Here is an 18,510-nt window from a genome sequence, read left to right on the forward strand (position 1 = left end):
GACGGATGGTGTCGTGTTGCGCTTGTGCAGGAGAAACGGCGGGCAGAGCGGTCGGAGCAGCAGAGAATCCGCGCGGAGAGGGAGAAGGAACGACAGGCCCGGCTGGCGGTACGTCAGACCCCTGCTCTCGCCCCGCCGTGACACAGGAAGTGCATCTACAGCACACAGGAAGTGTTTTGTGGTTCATTTCTTAGACCAAAGCCTGGATTCAATAGCTGTCTGTCCTTGACTTTGACTCGTGATTAAATGGAAGCGTTAATTTGTTCATTCAACCAAAATTAAGCTTATGCACCACTGTTTAAGAAACCTTTGGGATCACAGGGAGATGGCCTCTTTGTGTTTTCTTTTGCTACTTATTCTGTGCAATGAGCTTTTTTCTTGCTGAAGTATTTCATTACCTCAACATTAGCCCAAATTTCTCTCATTCTACTCTTGAGTCAAAGTTATGGATGGATTTGTACTGGATCCAGACTAAAGAGCACATTGCCAAACTTTGACGGACCTAAAACACGGCCATTGCCTGGCAACGGCGCACAGAGGTGTGGGTAATGGCTGTTTTCTCTCCGGCAGGAGGAGAAGGAGAGAAAGGAGCAAGAGGAACATCGCAAGAAGCACGACGACGACGCCAAGAAGAAGAAGGCCCTGACCAACATGACCCAGCAGTACGCCGGCATCCAGCAGAAGGTAAGATCGCATCTGATCCTCGACCAATTAGAGCGCCTCGAATAAGAACAAAAGGCCATTCAGCCCACTCAGAACATAAGTACATAAGAATACATAATGAGGAGAACAGGCCATTCAGCCCATCTAGAACATAAGAATACATAATGAGGAGAAAAGGCTCATCGTTCACCTACAGACTAGAGAAGGTAGGTAGAGCATCCAGCACTGTGTCAGGCCTGGAGTTGAACTCCCTGTGGAGTTGCTGTCTTCTCTGATCTGGCTGCTCCATGTATTGTCAACTTCCTTGCGTTAAAATGGCTTCCTGACGTCAGTACAGAATCGTCATGCTTTAGCTATGTTCACCTGCGCAACCTTTGCTCTTCTGAACCAGAAAAAACTGGCCGTACTTCACTTTGTCAGTCATTTTTACGACTTTCAAAAATCTCAGTCGGATCCCAACTTAGTCTCGATTTGCTTTGTCCTTTTTTGCGCCTGCGATTCCGGTCACACGCCGTTCTGCGAATCTGTCTCTTCTGTGTCGGCAGGGCGAGGGTCGGAAGGGAGCCAAGAAGCAGACGGAGAGAGAGAAGAAGAAGAAGATTCTGGCCGAGAGACGGAAGCCTCTTAACATCGACCACCTGCACGAGGACAAGCTGAAGTACGCGGTCGTCGCGGTGTTTCGCACGCGCACATTTTTAAAAAATGAATTTAATTTCGTTTTGAGTTCTCACCCCCATGCACCCGGCTCGGGCCCAGTGCTTTTGGCTCATTTCTTTTTCACAAAGCCAAATATTTAACTGACGCGGTCGGGGTTGTTGGTCTTGTGTATCAGTGACAAGACCGTGTCAGAAATCTGAACCCGCAGCTGTCTGGAGAACGGGAGGCCTAACCGATGATGGCGAACACTGAGGCATGACTGTGAGGGGGGCTGCCAGGCTCAATGATTTCAAAATCCCCTGCCAAGCTGATATAATCTGTGACATTAGTGCTATTACTATTGCTGTTGTTACGTGCCATTATTATTTTTAAGACGAAGCTTGGCCTAGCCCCAGAATGCACTGCTGATCTCTTGAAAGCACACAACCCCATCCTTTTAGATCCTCAAGAAATAGAGCTAATATTGGTTTAATAATTATTATTATTCTTACTATAATAAACAAGTATGTAAGGTTAGGTATACCCCTGCCATTGCCCTTGACCAAGGTACTGCTCTCTGAACTGGAGTGCTCCACTGTGGCTGTCTACTGCTAACTAGTATGGGTCAAATTTAGAGGACAAATCACTCTACAGGGTCAATAAAGTATATTATTACTTGTATTATTATTATTATTGTTATTGACATATTACCATTTCCTTAACTTTATACTACACAATTTGAAGTGAAATCTATGGAGACTGTTGCTCTGAACGGACACAGTATAGACTCTGAACAGGAAGCTTTCCACTGAGCGTGCTCCTTTGATCATGTGACCTCCCGCAGGGAGAAGGCCAGTGAGCTGTGGCAGTGGATGATGGAGCTGGAGGCGGAGAAGTTTGACCTTGGCGAAAAACTGAAGAGACAGAAATACGACGTATGTACCACTCCAGCCCATCGCCATGGTTACCTTGTATGACACCACCATTGCCGTTACTGTGGCTACAGTAGATGTACTGACCTGAGCTCCTATTATGAACACCCAATGAGCTGATATCACATTAAATAGGAGAAAGGACTTATGCTACGTATCTATTCAGGCAATTATGAGGCAATTCAATGGCAAGCGTTATTAAGTGTTAAATCACCTCTTAAAATTATTTGACGTGTCATTAATTCTAAACCACTGTAATAAGACATTACTTGTGATTTAAATGTTTGGTTCTTAATCTACTCATGTTCTGGATATTGTACTTGAATATTTTTCAGGGTCATTTGTGAATGTCATTTGAAATGTGTGAGCTATACATGCCAATTTTAACTTGTGTTTTCACCTACGCTCAGACCGTTTTGAACATTGTGAGTTTGCCTGAGTGAACGATATGTAAAAGTAATACTGGAGCTTCCAGCACCAATCAGCAATCCAGCACTTCTCTATGCTAACCTTAACTGACAGGACAGGCCTGTCTAAAACTGTGGCTTGGGTTTCAGATGAACTTGCTCCAAACCCGAATCGTTGAGCAGCAGAAGTTGTAAGTAAGGGTGTGGCTTGAGGGGTGTGGCCTCTGCTGTGCAAGTGCGCGGTCGGTTGGTCAGTCGGTCGGTCGGTTGGTCAGTCGGTTGGTCAGAAGGATGGTCATTCGGTCAGCCGAAGCATGGCCACACTCAGGGCCAGGTGTGGGAGGTGACAGGTGACAGGTACTTGCTAGGACCTCGGTCCCGCCCCCCTCCTGGCAGGGCGGGACAGGATTGGCTGAAAACGCTGTCGCTCAGGGAAGCCTCCGTTTGTGTGTTGTCCCTTTACAGATCGCTCAGCTTCTGGCTCGGGTCACCGATCACCAAAGGTAAGTACCTGGCGCCGCGCTGGCGGAATCCTCCCTATGTTAAAGGGCCTGGACTGAGCGCGCTCAGATCGGTCGGGGTGCTCCGTGAGGCCGGCTAGCCCTGTCAGGAGCAACCTGGTCCCTCACATCGCCTGTCCCACCTGACTCTGGGCCAAACAGGACTTTTGAGCAGGTATCTCAAAGCCACTTCCTCCAGCTTAGTTCTTCAGCAGTTAAAACAGGCGGCTGTCCAGCCCTGGTCCTGGAAAGCCACTGGGTCTTCTGGCCTTGTCCTCCTCCCTAAAATCGGCAGCTGGTTCAGGCCAAAGAAACCAGGTGAAGTGAGTTAACTGTGTATTCTACTGCTTTCATTTAACGGTTAAGCACTTAAATCAACTTAAATCAAATTCAATTGTATCAAATTAATTTTAGTCGTATCGAGGTTTATACAGAAAACTGTCACAAAGATGCTTTACGGAGGAACAGAAGGGAAAAAAAGGGACAAAATCCAGGCCCGAACCCTGAAATAGCAAGCAAACTTAGAACATTACCTCAGCCGCAATGAAGAAGTTGGTTCCATCATATCTGGGCGCCTTGAATAAAAATTGATATCAGTGACAAAATAAAGTTTCTTGTCGTTATGGATACCTGCTGGAGGTGTGTGCAGCCCAGAACCTCTTTCCAGGCCCTTTAATATCACATGACCTGAGTGAGCTGCGGGCATGTGACCAAGTCTGCTCCAATCAGCAGGCAGGGAGACAGCAGAAAGCCAGGATGCTGCCGCAGCATCCTAATTCAGCTGATCCGTCACATGGCCTCTCCCTCTCCCTCTTCATCTAGAACACTGCCCTCCTAGGGTTGGGATGACCATGGTCCAGATCTATTTTGGAGCTTAATGAGTAGGTTGCAAGAGAAGAGTTATTTCACAGGGTCTTTAAATACTCCAGAACAAATCCCTCCATTGGACATGCTTACAATTCGTCACCAAAGTTAGATTCACCATTATATCATGCATCAGATGTCCCTAGAAACTGAATTAACTCCGCACAGTGCAGCAGTACAGTTGTAATAGCGCTACAGGGACATGCTTGTGCGGCGGACGTGGTCATCCTATTCCCGGTCAGTCCCTGCTCCCTCCCCGTAGTTCTCCATCCGCCGCTGTGCCGGAGCCTTGTCTCGTGTTTGTGTGTCGTCGTGTCTCACTCCATCCGTCCGTCAAAGTCATAGGAGGGCGGGGCTCCCCTCCCCGCCCTCCCACCCACCTTCAGGAAAGGCCACGCCCACACCGTAAGTGGTTTCCGGGAACAGCCCCGCCCTGCAGGACGTCTTCCAAAACTTCAGCAGGCGACTAATAAACACCCTCCCATGAAGGGTCCAAAACACACCCTGAACACAGTGGCCGGTGGTGTATTCGAGAAGCCATTTTAAATTTCAAAATGATTAAGTAACTCTGAAAGGGGGTAAAACTCCAGCGCTATGAGGCCTGTGAGGCCTGAGTAGTTCTACACAGTCCACTGGCATGAACCTGGAACATTACTTTGCCATAGGCTAACATGCTGGAGTATAGTGACACCTGCTGGCCATGAAGATACATGTCAGGTGCATTTGTGCATCAAGATCTGATTTGATCTCCAAGGTTTTTTTTTTTCTTCCTTTCTTCTTTTCAGCGCCAAAGGTCGCGGCAAGGGCAAGGTGGGGGGCCGGCTGAGGTAAAGAGTCGGCAGCGGGTGGCAGACGAAGGTTTCGGAGGACGGAAGACGCGAGGTTGTTCAGTTAAACGGCGGCGATGGGAGGACGTGACTTATTTTCGCTTCATCGTGTGTTCAAACAATAAACGAATCCCTGCATTGGCTGAGCTGCCTGCGTTTTTAGTGAACGCATGTCGAATTGCGACCTGCTATTGATGTTTTGCTGGCCCTTTAGCATCTCATTAATGTATCATGCCCGATACTTCACAAAATACTTCTATTGACTGAGGAATATTGACTCTGTCACTCCAAGGCTGAGTACTTCATTACACTGTAAAGGCTGTACAGAGGAGAGGTTGAGCTATCCATTCATAATTGTACATTAATTGTACTTTCAGTCAATTATACATCATGTTTGGTCAGGATGTGGTTATTGTGGTGTTCTCTCATTTTGCAGTCATGCAAGTGTTGTCCTTGAGAACTACCACCACTTGTGGCAATTATTAAGGCTTGCTAATACTTTGTAATATTATTCTTGAGCACAACCCTGCAGGAATTACTGTGTGTTGTTGTAATAAACACTCCTGACTTTTCTTCACATTTCTCAAAATGTATTCTATTAATTGTCCACCAGGCGTCTTCATATTTGGATGTGCAGATACTCACTACACTACTAGGTACTAAAACACACTAGACGATATGAGTGGAACTTACAATGCAAAGCGTTAAATACAAATGTAATTATATGTGGTAATTTTGTAAGTGAGAAACTGTCATTTATTTTGTTCGTGTTTTTCTTTAGCCCACACTTTTCGAAAGATAATGCTCATCCTCCAGCGACTAAACTGCAACTAAAACTGGACAACATATGTCTGTGGGCTTTAATACAGTAGATATGGCAGCAGCATACATTATGTATCCATACTGAATTGTATTCTGTACTGATTTTACTCCTTTATACATATTGTAACTTTAAAGCTATTCCTTGTCCTTGTAATGTGAATCTTTCCATGGTTGTCAAACTTGTGGATTTTAATGCTGCACATGAATTGCCTTCTGGGGACAATAGAGATCTAATGAAAGTAGAAGTGTTCTTATTTAATGTTATTTAATTGAACAATGACAGCACAATCCAACTTCAGAGGCTGGAATTTAATGATTGAACCACTGGAATATGACAATAGGAGGATAACAATTCGAATCACTTGTTCAAATCAGAATCAAATCAGAAATCACACTTGCAAAAGCATTCATTAAATGAAACAAGAGTAGTTTACATGTTTTGCCACAATCTCCTAGTCTTCATATTAGGAACATAATTTTGTGTTTTACAGTTGTAAAAATAAAATAACACTTTTTAGAGTTTTTGTGTTTAAAGTTATGAGCACAATGACTCCCGTCCTCCTCTTGTCTCACCTTGCCTTACAGGGAGGGCACCTGCTCTGGATCTATGGGGGACATTGGGGCAGATGAAATTCCATACAACAACATACAACGTGACAGTTGATTATCTTTCTTGGGCTGTGTTAATGGACCCTGCCAGGCTCAGGTCTGGATGCAGGCATCTAGTTAATAGGTGGGTTGATTATCTTAGCCGGGCTGTTTCGATGTGGAGTTGAATATCTAAGCTGAGGAAATTTCAGTGTTGGAGTAAATTATCTTCCAGGGACTGAGTTAATAGGCTGTGTTGATTGTCTTAGCTGAGGATGCATCAGACTAGCAGTTGATTATCTCTGTATATAGTGAAGTTCACTTAACAGCGGACCTGTTGGTGTGGGAGTTTATTATCTTCACTATGATATTGCTGAGAAAATATCAGTATGGGAGTTAATTATTCTCCCTGGCCTGTGTCAATGGGGAGTTGGTTATCTTAGCTGAGGACATATCGGAGAGAGAGTTCATTATCTTTACTAGACAGTTTTAATGTTTCGCTGAGGAAATTTCAATGTTGTCAGTTGTCTGCCTGGAGCTGTATTAATATGGAGTCTATAATCCACATTATAGCCTGGAAAATCGGACGCACTTGTGTTTTAAACATTAAACAGTTTCCACTTCTCCAGGGTATGAAAACGCGAACTGCCAGATTAAAGCTTCATGCCACCATTTCAAACTCGATTTAAGGGTTTATCATTGTAACATTTAGAATGGGAGTGCATCAGCGCAGATTCTTTTGTCAAAATTACCAAAATGTTGTCATTATTTTAAAGTACAGTGCTGTTGTATGACGTTTCATTAATTATTTCCTTAATGACGGCTTCAACCGGGGCCGTCTGTATTAAACAAGTAGGAATGCTGGCTCTCTCTTGTGGACATAAAACGCACCTGCAACAGAGTACCCGAATGTCCGCGCACCTGTCATCAATCACCATTAAAGCACGGGAAAAAACAGCTCTCGCCTACGTTTAGGAACACAAATTCGGTAGTTGTGGAGGAGGTTGTAAGTAATCGCCTTTTTTATTATCTTAATCGGGTATGATAGAAATCTGAGCAACATTCAATTAATTCCAATATTTTTGCGCAAATTTTCGATTTATTTGCGCATGTAAACGTAGTAAAGTCGTCTTTAAATTTCGGCCTTTAAAACTGCGCATGCGAAAGTTCACCAAACGCAGTGAACTGGATGTTGTTTGTATATCTTTATGCGGGGGGGAAGAATCAGTACAGGTAAACCAGCAAGATTACGTCTGAGGGACTTGGGTTTAATAGATGTTTAAAGATGGTAGGGAAACACCCATGTGGGTATGACAGTGTGGCATGGCTGCGACGATTGAACAAGTTATTATAATGTAAACTACAGAATGTAAATGTAAAATTTCAGAATTAGGAGTTTCTTTTTTGTAACTTTGCTTGGTTCAGACCAGAAGAAGCAGTAACTATTTGACAGGAAACTTGGATTTGTTTGTATGCAGCTGGAATATATGTGCACGGATGCATCTAAGGATCAGCTGAGGTTTTTTAACGACCAGCAGTAGTGAGTCTGGAAGCGTTATAAATGCCAGAATCATACAAAGAGAAGAAGAAGCAGAAGCATCACGCAAAGCGATGCAAAGTAATTAGTCATTTTTGGACACAACTAATTCGCCTTGCATGGTTATTAAAAGAATCCAAGTAAAACCCAGGTATTAGATAAATCGTGTTTTTTTAACCATGCAGACGCTTAATCAGAATATTGTTTAAAACTGATTTTCGGGGTGTTTGTGTGCACGTTGCTGTAAATCACCTGCATGTTAAGGATTAAGATTAGTCTTCACTTTTCCAGGGTAGCAGACGCACACACACATTTCACTGGTTTACCTCTGTTTAGTGTGTGACTAAAAACTAAATGACAGCCTAATATGTAGATTGTACTGTAGATTGTAATGTAATGTAATGCATCTCACTTCACATACATTGGTTTGATTATCAATGTATCTTATTTTTAAATGCTTTTAGCTGGTCCCTTCTGTTTTAAAGGAGCTGAGCAGACTCGGGGAGTGCTTCGGAGGCATCGGTGCTGGGCTTCATATGTCCCCTGATTCAGAATGCTGCTCCCCGACTTGTCTTCAACCTTCCCAAGTTCTCCCAAGTCACTCCTCTGCTGAGTTCACTCCACTGGCTATCGGTCGCTGCCAGGACCAGGTTCAAAGTCCAGATCCTCGTCTACCCTGCAGCCAACAGGACGGCCCCCGGCTACTTACAGGACATGATTCAATCCTACACGCCAGCTCGACCACTTCGCTCTGTGGAAACAGGGCCACTTGCACCCCTGCCATACGGATGAATCTGGGATAATTTTTTATCACTTAAATTCCCCTCTTTTATGCTACACATGTACCTCCTGTGCCAATTTCATGTTACCTGTACTGCCATCCAGCACTCATACTGTACTTTGTAACATTATCTTAATGTTGTAGCTTGTCATGCCTCCTAGTTTTACTTAGCAGACGTTAGGTCAGAGTAATGTTTAATGTGTGAACTGGACTTAATGTGTTCATGGCTATGAATAACTGTTACAAAATGAGTATTGTGCCTTATTGGATCTGTGTTTTGTAGTTGTTCCAATGACCTTCTTTATGCACTTATTGTACGTCACTTTGGATAAAAACGTCTGCCGAATAATGCAATGTAATGGGTTTGCCTCCCTCTGCTGGATAGAAAATGGCATTACAACAGAGGAAATCCGATTTGAAAAATGTTTCAATGTACAAGTCGATTTTTCTGTGTGGTTATCAAATGTATGTGGACTTTAATGCTGCACACAAGTTGCCCTCTGGTGATAATAAAGATCTACTGATACCGAAATTCACTGTTCTTATTGTGCATTATTTTTATTCAGCAATGGCAGCACAACTTTCAAGACTGAAGTGGAATTGCAGAATAAAATTCCAAAACACAATTTCATTTCATTATTTAAAAGAAAATAAAATGCATTTACAAGCCCTCTGCCCAATACATATCCACTGCAGTTTAAAAAAAAACAGAATATGAGTGTTCTCCATAGTACATTACTGGCTAGATTAAATCTCATTTTTCATCCTTGTGAAAGAAAACATTCAAAGGCATAAAAAATATAACCAACTAATCACTTTCATGCACACCTATAAGATGCAACAACATTACACCTTTAATTAGGTCATCTGTTTGAACGGGACTTGTCAGTCACCTGTTGTTCTAATTATAAATCACAAATGCAAAGGAATTCCTTCAATGAATCAACAGCTTTATTTAAAGAAGCCAAAATGTGTTAGGGTGTCAGTTTATATTTTGCCACAGTTTCTTAGAGTTCATTTTAGGAGAGCACCTAATCTGGATCTGTGTGATTCAAAGCTGAGCTCTTCCTGTTTATTTCTGATGGGTCTGAGAATAAGTTCACTGATGAGCACCCAGGAATTCTTGAAGGGTTTCGTGGCGCAAGACAGAGTACCCTATTCCACGAAGCCCATTGCATTGCATCACGCCCAGCAGATTTGAGCCAGCCACAGCTGGGGGGGTTCCAGCTTTTTTTTTTTTTTTTTTTGGAAATATTTCTGTTGTGCCATCTTCTTCTACCCACAGAAGAGCCGGCCGATTCACAGAAGAGAAGGTGGCGCAACGGTATTGTCTTTGCCTACGGACGCAGAGGTTGGGGGTTCAAACCCCCCTTCGTCTTTGTTTCGCTTATACTTGGGTTGTCTCATCATCAGGCCATTTCTGCAGCCGCGCAACCGCTAACACGATGGTGGCGTAAAGGTATTGTCCAAAGCTTGGAACGCTGAGCTTCAGGGTTCGAATCCCCGTTCGTCCCTTCAGTTTCTACTTCTGAGGTCTGACTGTCTTCATGTCACTGCAGGAAAAACACAAAAAAAGTCAAAAAAGTTACAGTGGTGCAGAGGAATGGTTCTCGTTTTCCACTACCAAGGTCAGCGGTTCAATCCCTGCTTTCCCCTTTTCAGTTTGCGCAGCTTTTGTCCGTTGTGCTGTGTAAGTGCACAAAAAAATGTGCGATAAATGCGAAGGAGTATGTGGCGTAGGGGGCTGAACCGATCCTCAGGAGGTAGAGGTTGATGGTTCGAGTCCCCGAGACCGCACCTGAGCAACGTCGGTGGTCCCCAAGGGTGGGGGAGGTGTGTGTGTGGTGTGAGTGGACGGGCAGGCAATCTGGCCCCCCGGAATTTCCCAGAATACAACATGGGGGTTATAATATTTTTTTGCAAATTCAAAATTTTCGGAAGGTAAAAAAAAAAAAAATTTTGACAGGGGCCCCACTCTCCGTTAGTGCATTACTACTGACAGTCCCCCATACTACTACGCAATCAAATGAACTCATTTGATTGCAGAAAGGTAGCAGTATGTAAGACTGGCAGTAGTAATGCACTAATATACACCAAAAGTGGTGCATAGAAACAAAAACAAAAACAAACAAAACCAAACTCATACATACACAGTGCCTCCATCTGGGGACTTCCTGCATGGTCAGCCCATCTGTTAGATAGCCACAGTGCTACCCTGATCAGCTCGTTGGGCTGCAGTCAAGCTGGAGAGAGAAAAAATCACCAAAATGTGTTACATATGAACATACATTATGTAAATGCAACAGATGCATGAACATCTTTGTTCAAAGGGAGTTGGAAGGACTGCATAGGTGGAATCGGTGTATGGTGCTACTTTAAAAGCCTTTAAAAAATAGACTTTAATGTTATGGTGGAGTTCTGATACTTGCTCTACTGTAATGCTGTGTGTGTGAATTCTACACCCAAAACCTTGTAAACAATGCGCTTGTAACAATTATCAGACGTCATGAAACGTGCGTGAGCCCGCACGCTATCACGCAACCCGAGTTTGTAATGGCGCTAATCGCATTCGTCTTGAACATTCCGATACCGTCAACTTGTTTTTCTCTTCGGTAAGTTTCAAAAGTTCAATTCTGAGTTAGCTAACATTTTATGTGTATTTACTAAGCTGTCTGTTAAGCAGGATTAGCTGTGTGTTGCCTTGGTGGACTGATATGGCTGTTTTTAGCTTCTCAGGCAGGCATCACATCAGAAACTGTGTAAATCAGCTGAAATGAAGCGAACTTTAGCAGCCAGTAACAGTTAGCGCACATAAAGCTGTAAAACTACAAGCCACATTCCTCATGAGAAAGACCAACGCTGAACGGACGTTAACTTCTTGTGGAAGCGGTCGCTTCCCCGTGTTTTGTTCGGAACACGATGAGTTTACGTTTGTACAATACGTGGAATATATCTGAGTAACTTGGATAACTGGCAGTTTTTAGTTAATTTAAGCTAATTTTTCTCACTCATTCAGAGGCTTAATGAACAGTCAGTTTTAACAATGAAGAGGAAGAGGACCCTAAAAGACTTGTGTGGTCGTTTTGCTTTAAAAAAAAAAAAAAAAACAGTAATGCTGGATAGGAATGAAAACAAAGACTATAAAATTTTTTAAAGCCCATGTGTAAAATAAGAGACTCCCCCCCCCCCCCCTCCTCCTAAAGGGACAGGGGAGCTGCATGGTCCCCCTCCTCTCCCCAGGCACAGGAGAGCTAGCAGAACTGGTGACAGTGAATCTGGGACTGTGTACAAACTACAACACCCTTATGACTGTATGTACTATCTCTGTGCATGTTCCACCATGAGTGTGTGTGAGACAGACAGAGAGTGAGAGAGAGAGGAGAGACTTTGTGTCTGTGTGCGTGTGTGTGCAATACATGTATGTGTGTGTGTGTGTGAGAGAGAGTGAGAGAGAGAGGAGAGACTGTGTGTCTGTGTGTGCGTGAGAGAGAAAGAGAGAGGAGAGTCTGATTTTGTGTGTGTGTGTGTGTGAGAGAGAGAGGAGACTGCGAGTGTGTGTGTGCGCATGCGTGTGCATATATATGTGTGTGTGTGAGAGAGGAGAGACTGAGAGTGTGTGTGTGAGAGAGAGTGAGAGAAGGACCATTGGAACAAAGAAACACAATCCCAAAATAAACTGACTTGTTATCGGGCCCTAAATAGAAAATACACACAGGCAGAGTATCTCTTCTCTGTCAGAGATACAAAGCAGAGACGGATCCTGACCAAGTACAGGCTCAGTGACCACACGCTTGCAATTGAAATAGGCAGATACAAAAACTCATGGGTACCAAAAGAAGAGCGAATATGTGGTCACTGTAAGACAGGAGAGGTGGAAACAGAGATGCACTTCCTCCTTACTTGCACAAAATATTTACAAATTAGAAAAAAATATTTCCAAAAATTATCCCAAATTATAAATAATTTTAATTACAAATCAAAAGAAGAAAAATGTGCAATTCTTTTAGGGGAAGGATCAACAGCCCCAATTGCAGCACAGTTCATTTCAGCCTGCCATAACCTGAGGGACAGTGAGTGACCACCTACCCCATATAAACATTGTACATATTTATTGATTTACTTCTGTTGCTGTCAATGCTGTTATTTGTATATATTGTTACATTTGCCATTATTATTTTAATATTATTATTATTTTACATATTATATATGTATGCTTTGGCAATAAGTATGTCTGTATTTCATGCCAATAAAGCAAATTAAATTGAAATTGAATTGAGAGAAGGAGGAGAAACTGTGTCTGTGTGCGTGTGTGCGCAATGTGCATATATGTGTGTGTGAGAGCGAAAGAGAGAGTAGAGACTGTGTGTGTGTGTGTGTGTGTGTGTGCATATATATATGTGTGTGTGAGAGTGTGTGAGAGAGAGAGAGGTAGAGTCTGTGTGTGTGTGTGAGTGGAGAGAGACATTGTGTCTGTGCATAGAAGTGTGTGTGTGTGTGTGTGTGTGTGTGAGAGATATATATATGTGTGTGCGAGTTTGCGTGCATGTGCAATGCATACATGTGTGTGTCTGTGTGCGAGAGAGAGGAGAGACTATGTGTGTGTGCATGTGCATACATAGGTGTGTGTGTGAGAGAGGAGAGACGGAGAGTGTGTGCGAGAGAGAGAGAGAAGAGACTGTGTGTGTGTGTGAGTGGAGAGAGACATTGTGTCTGTGCATAGAAGTGTGTGTGTGTGTGTGTGTGAGAGATATATATATGTGTGTGCGAGTTTGCGTGCATGTGCAATGCATACATGTGTGTGCCTGTGTGCGAGAGAGAGGAGAGACTATGTGTGTGTGCATGTGCATACATAGGTGTGTGTGTGAGACAGAGAGAGAGAGAAAAGACGTGTGTGTCTGTGTGCGAGAGAGAGGAGAGACTATGTGAGAGAGGAGAGATTGAGTGTGTGCGTGTCCCTATATATGTATATATATGTGTGTGGGGGGGTGTGTGCATATAAATATAGTTGTGTGTGTGAGAGAGAGAGGAGAGACTGTGTGTGTGTATTTGTGATTTTATATATATATATATATATATATATATGTGTGTGTCTGTGTGTGTATGTGTGTGCGAGTTTGTGTGCATGTGCAATGCATACATGTGTGTGTCTGTGTGCGAGAGAGAGGAGAGACTGTGTGTGAGAGAGGAGAGTTTGAGTGTGTGTGTGTGTGTGTGTGTGTGTGTGCATGTGCATATATAGGTGTGTGTGTGAGACAGAGAGAGAGAGAGAAGAGACCGTGTCTGTGTGTGCGTGAGAGAGAAAGAGAGAGGAGAGTCTGCTTTTGTGTGTGTGTGTGAGAGAGAGAGACAGAGAGAGAGAGAAGACTGCAAGTGTGTGTGTGTGTGTGTGCACATGCGTGTGCATATATATGTGTGTGTGTGTGTGTGTGAAAGAGAGACAGAAGAGACTGTGTGTGTGTACCTATATATATATATATATATATATATATATGTGGGGGTGTGTGTGCATATAAATATGGTTGTGTGTGTGAGAGAGAGAGGAGAGATTGTGTGTGTGTATGTGTGTGTGTGAGAGAGAGAAGAGACTGCGTGTGTGTCTGTGTGCGAGAGAGAGGAGACACTATGTGTGTGAGAGAGGAGAGATTGAGTGTGTGTGTGTGTGTGTATGTGCATATATAGATGTGTGTGCGTGAGAGAGAAAGAGAGAGGAGAGTCTGATTTTGTGTGTGTGAGAGAGAGAGAGAGAAGACTGCGAGTGTGTGTGTGCGCATGCGTGTGTATATATATATGTGTGTGTGTAACAGAAAAGACTGTGTGTGTGTGACAGAGAGAGAGAGAGAGAGAGAGAGAGAGAGAGGAGAGACTGCGTGTCTGTGTGTGTCTGTGTCAGACTAAATTCATAAAATAGGAAAACATTTCATATAACAATCCACAAGTCTCAATATCTACAAACGGCATAATTTCACATCCATTTAGTCTACATCCAGGCATGAAACAGGGCTTTCTGTTGTCACCACTACTGTGCGTACAACATACACTATACGTACAGTACTTACTGTATACATCACCACAATAATAATAAAGTCTGGAACATTAAGATGGAATAACGCCTGACACTAAAGATATTACATTTGCCTGCCAATCTGTAAGTGTACTGTAAGCTGTAGTAACAAAAATGTCAGACCAATCAATTCAGCCAAGACAACAAGCTAGCTATTGCTGCTAACAGAAGTGGACCACTGTACACACGACCGCTATACAATTTATATAAATTTGAGGGACAGTCAGAGAAAGCAAACATGCCGACCTTCATGTTTAATTAGCTAAACGGACAGTGGCTTATAAAGAGAGTTATTTAAGCAACAATAATAAATAAAAATAAATAAAATCTCGCTCAAAACAAAGAATCGAATTTTTTTTTTTCTAATGCTAGCCAATAGATGTTGAAATAATAGAACAGGTGGCTGGAAACAAGGCACATTTATGATGGAGTATAACGTAACTTTGTCATAGAGACTTGCAGACTTCACGACGCGAGGAGAAGCATTAAATATTAGCCACATTAACAGAAGGGGATTGGCATACCTGCTTGTAACAAACTAGTTTGCTTACGTCAGCTAGCTTGTTTGCTATCTAGTTAAAGGTATCTACAGCTCGCTAGCTTGTTCATTTATTGATGCAAACTGTTTCTCGCCAGTTGGGTTAAATGTATGGACATTATCGGACATGAACGCGAAGTGTATTTCCAAATAAAGTTAAAGTTAGGTGGCAATCATCATACATTAACTTCGGTGCGACAAAAAATGAACCTACCTTTCGGTCGCGCAGTTGTGTGGAAATATTTACTAGTTTCAGACGGCACCGCATGGCGTTTCGACAATGGCTTTTTCGGGAAATGAAGTCCAACGCCAGATCCTATTCAGCAATCACAACTACATATTGACTACAAATCCCTTAAGCGCTTTCAAAAATACAAATATTGCGTCACGGTTTGTCAAACCGTAATTATTCGAATAAAGGGGAAACTGTCCAAAAATGGATTAATTTTAATTTTCAGGAAGCATTCGTTATATAAATTTATATAAAAAAAAGCAAATAAAGTGGTCCATTAGTCATGGCAACAAATACTTGTGCAGAACCTTTGTGTGTACGAGTAATACATTTCCATACAAGAAGGTGTAGAAGAATATGCTGTTTAAATAATTGTTTTACATTATATACCCTAAAATATAAGTGATTAAAAATGTATTCTTTTAACAGTTTTCATGTGTAATGACTAACTCCCATATTCTGACCTTCGCGTGAGAAGAGAACATTCTCTTAATTAAATGCATAAATCTCAAGCAGATAATGAGATAATGACGTGTGCTTTGAAGTACTCTATGCAATTCTGTAAAGGTTCAGGACGGTTCCATAAACAGGAGATGGGCCCCCTCTCTCCCATTTTCTCTCTCTCATGCTGCAGACCAGTTGGGCCCGGTGTCTTATCTTAGGCATGCTAACAAACTAAAATATAAAGGTTACTGGGGAAAAAGTATCTTGTGTTAATGAACACACACACACACACACACACACACACACACAGTGTCTCCTCTCTCTCACACGCATATTTGGAACATAATTTTGTGTTTTACAGTTTTAAAAATAAAATAACACTTTTTAGAGTTTTTGTGTTTAAAGTTATGAGCAGAATGACTCCCGTCCTTCTCTTGTCTCACCTTGCCTTACAGGGAGAGCACCTGCTCTGGATCTGTGGGGGACATTGGGGCAGATGAAATGCCATACAACAACATACAACGTGACAGTTGATTATCTTCCTTGGGCTGTGTTAATGGACCCTGCCAGGCTCAGGTCTGGATGCAGGCATCTAGTTAATAGGTGGGTTGATTATCTTAGCTGGGCTGTTTCGATGTGGAGTTGAATATCTAACCTGAGGAAATTTCAGTGTTGGAGTAAATTATCTTCCAGGGACTGGGTTAATAGGCTGTGTTGATTGTCTTAGCTGAGGATGCATCAGAGTAGCAGTTGATTATCTCTGTATATAGTGAAGTTCATTTAACTGCGGACCTGTTGGTGTGGGAGTTCATTATCTTCACTATGATATTGCTGAGAAAATATCAGTATGGGAGTTAATTATTCTCCCTGGCCTGTGTCAATGGGGAGTTGGTTATCTTAACTGAGGACATATCGGTGATAGAGTTCTTATCTTTACTAGACAGTTTTAATGTTTCGCTGAGGAAATTTCAATGTTGTCAGTTGTCTGCCTGGAGCTGTATTAATATGGAGTCTATAATCCACATCATAGCCTGGAAAATCGGACGCACTTGTGTTTTAAACATTAAATAGTTTCCACTTCTCCAGGGTATGAAAACGCAAACTGCCATGCTTGTAAAACGTTTGACATTAAAGCTTCATGCCAAATTTACCAAAATGTTGTCATTATTTTAAGGTACAGTGCTGTTTTATGACATTTCATTAATTATTTTCTTAACGATGGCTTCAACCGGGGCCGTCTGTATTAAAGTAGGAATGCTGGCTCTCTCTTGTGGATATAAAACGCACCTGCAACAGAGTACCCAAATGTCCGCGCACCTGTCATCAATCACCATTAAAGCACGGGAAAAACACAGCTCTCGACTACGTTTAGGAACACAAATTCGGTTGTTGTGAAGGAAGTTGTAAGTAATCGCTTTTTTATTATCTTAATCGGATATGGTAAAAATCTGAGACATTCAATTAATTCGAATATTTTTGCGCAAATTTTCTATATATGTGCGCATGTAAACGTAGTAAAGTCGTCTTTAAATGTCGGCCTTTTAAAACTGCGCATGCGAAAGGTCACCAAACGCACTGAGCTGGGTATTGTTTGTATATCTTTATGCGGGGGGAAAGAATCAGTACAGGTAAATCAGCAAGATTAAGTCTGAGGGACTTGGGTTTAATAGATGTTTAAAGATGGTAGGGAAACACCCAGGTGGGTATGACAGTGTGGCATGGCTGCGACGATTGAACAAGTTATTATAATGTAAACTACAGGAAAGTAAGATGGTATTGAACGTTATTTCAGAATTAGGAGTTTCTTTTTTTGTAACTTTGCTTGGTTCAGACCAGAAGAAGCAGTAACTATTTGAAAGGAAAGTTGGATTTGTTTGTATGTAACTGGACTATATGTGCACGGATGCATCTGAGGATCAGTTGAGGTTTAACGACCAGCAGAGGGAAGTAGTGAGTCTGGAAGCGTTGAAAATGCCAGAATCATACAAAGAGAAGAAGAAGCTGAAGCATCACGCAAAGCGGTGTAAAGTAATTAGTAATTTTTGAACACAACTAATTGGCCTAACATGATTATTAAAAGAATCCATGTAAAACCCAGGAATTAGATAAATCGTGTTTTTTTTAACCATGCAGACGCTTAATCAGAATATTGTTTAAAACTGATTTTCGGGGTGTTTGTGTGCACATTGCTGTAAATCACCTGCATGTTAAGGATTAAGATTAGTCTTCACTTTTCCAGGGTAGCAGACGCACACACACATTTCACTGGTTTACCTCTGTTTAGTGTGTGACTAAAAACTAAATTACACAGCCTAATATGTAGATTGTACTGTAGATTGTAATGTAATGCATTTCACATACATTGGTTTGATTATTAATATCTTATTTTTAAACGCTTTTAACTGGTCCCTTCTGGTTTAAAGGAGCTGAGCAGACTCGGAGTGCTTCGGAGGCATCGGTGCTGGGCTTCATATGTCCCCTGATTCAGGATGCTGCTCCCCGACTCGTCTTCAACCTTCCCAAGTTCTCCCAAGTCACTCCTCTGCTGAGTTCACTCCACTGGCTACCGGTCGCTGCCAGGACCAGGTTCAAAGTCCAGATCCTCGCCTACCCTGCAGCCAACAGGACGGCCCCCGGCTACTTACAGGACATGATTCAATCCTACACGCCAGCTCGAC

The 18,510-nt window shown here is 42.5% G+C and overlaps 1 protein-coding gene and 1 long non-coding RNA gene across 18 annotated transcripts in view; one reads left to right on the top strand and one right to left on the bottom strand.

Annotated features, from left to right (window-relative positions):
- The window catches only part of LOC118219299 (troponin T, cardiac muscle-like), an 84,730-nt gene that overhangs the window by 44,012 nt on the left and 22,208 nt on the right, over positions 1-18,510 (top strand). For 13 of the 16 annotated variants that reach the window (XM_035402388.1, XM_035402405.1, XM_035402387.1 and 10 more), the window contains 6 exons: positions 31-108; positions 571-684; positions 1,209-1,321; positions 2,144-2,234; positions 2,789-2,829; positions 4,788-5,408. The exons of 2 other annotated variants lie outside the window; for them this stretch is intronic. In XM_035402388.1, the coding sequence (XP_035258279.1) occupies positions 31-108; positions 571-684; positions 1,209-1,321; positions 2,144-2,234; positions 2,789-2,829; positions 4,788-4,833 (483 nt within the window). In that variant the 3' untranslated portion in view covers positions 4,834-5,408. Of the gene's footprint in view, positions 1-30; positions 109-570; positions 685-1,208; positions 1,322-2,143; positions 2,235-2,788; positions 2,830-3,103; positions 3,142-4,787; positions 5,409-18,510 lie in introns of those variants that run through there. One more of the 16 variants, XM_035402380.1, reaches the window with a different exon arrangement.
- LOC118219322 lies at positions 9,090-15,422 on the bottom strand. Of its 2 annotated transcripts, none has more exons than XR_004763684.1 (3): positions 15,371-15,422; positions 10,708-10,800; positions 9,090-10,110 (listed from the first exon to the last, which is right to left on the bottom strand). It is a non-coding gene; the product is annotated as an uncharacterized LOC118219322 (long non-coding RNA). The 2 variants fall into 2 exon arrangements; XR_004763685.1 differs by lacking the exon at positions 15,371-15,422 and adding an exon at positions 15,143-15,159.

Source organism: Anguilla anguilla, chromosome 19 (genome assembly GCF_013347855.1).
Source record: "Anguilla anguilla isolate fAngAng1 chromosome 19, fAngAng1.pri, whole genome shotgun sequence".
In the NCBI taxonomy this organism is placed as follows: domain Eukaryota; kingdom Metazoa; phylum Chordata; class Actinopteri; order Anguilliformes; family Anguillidae; genus Anguilla; species Anguilla anguilla.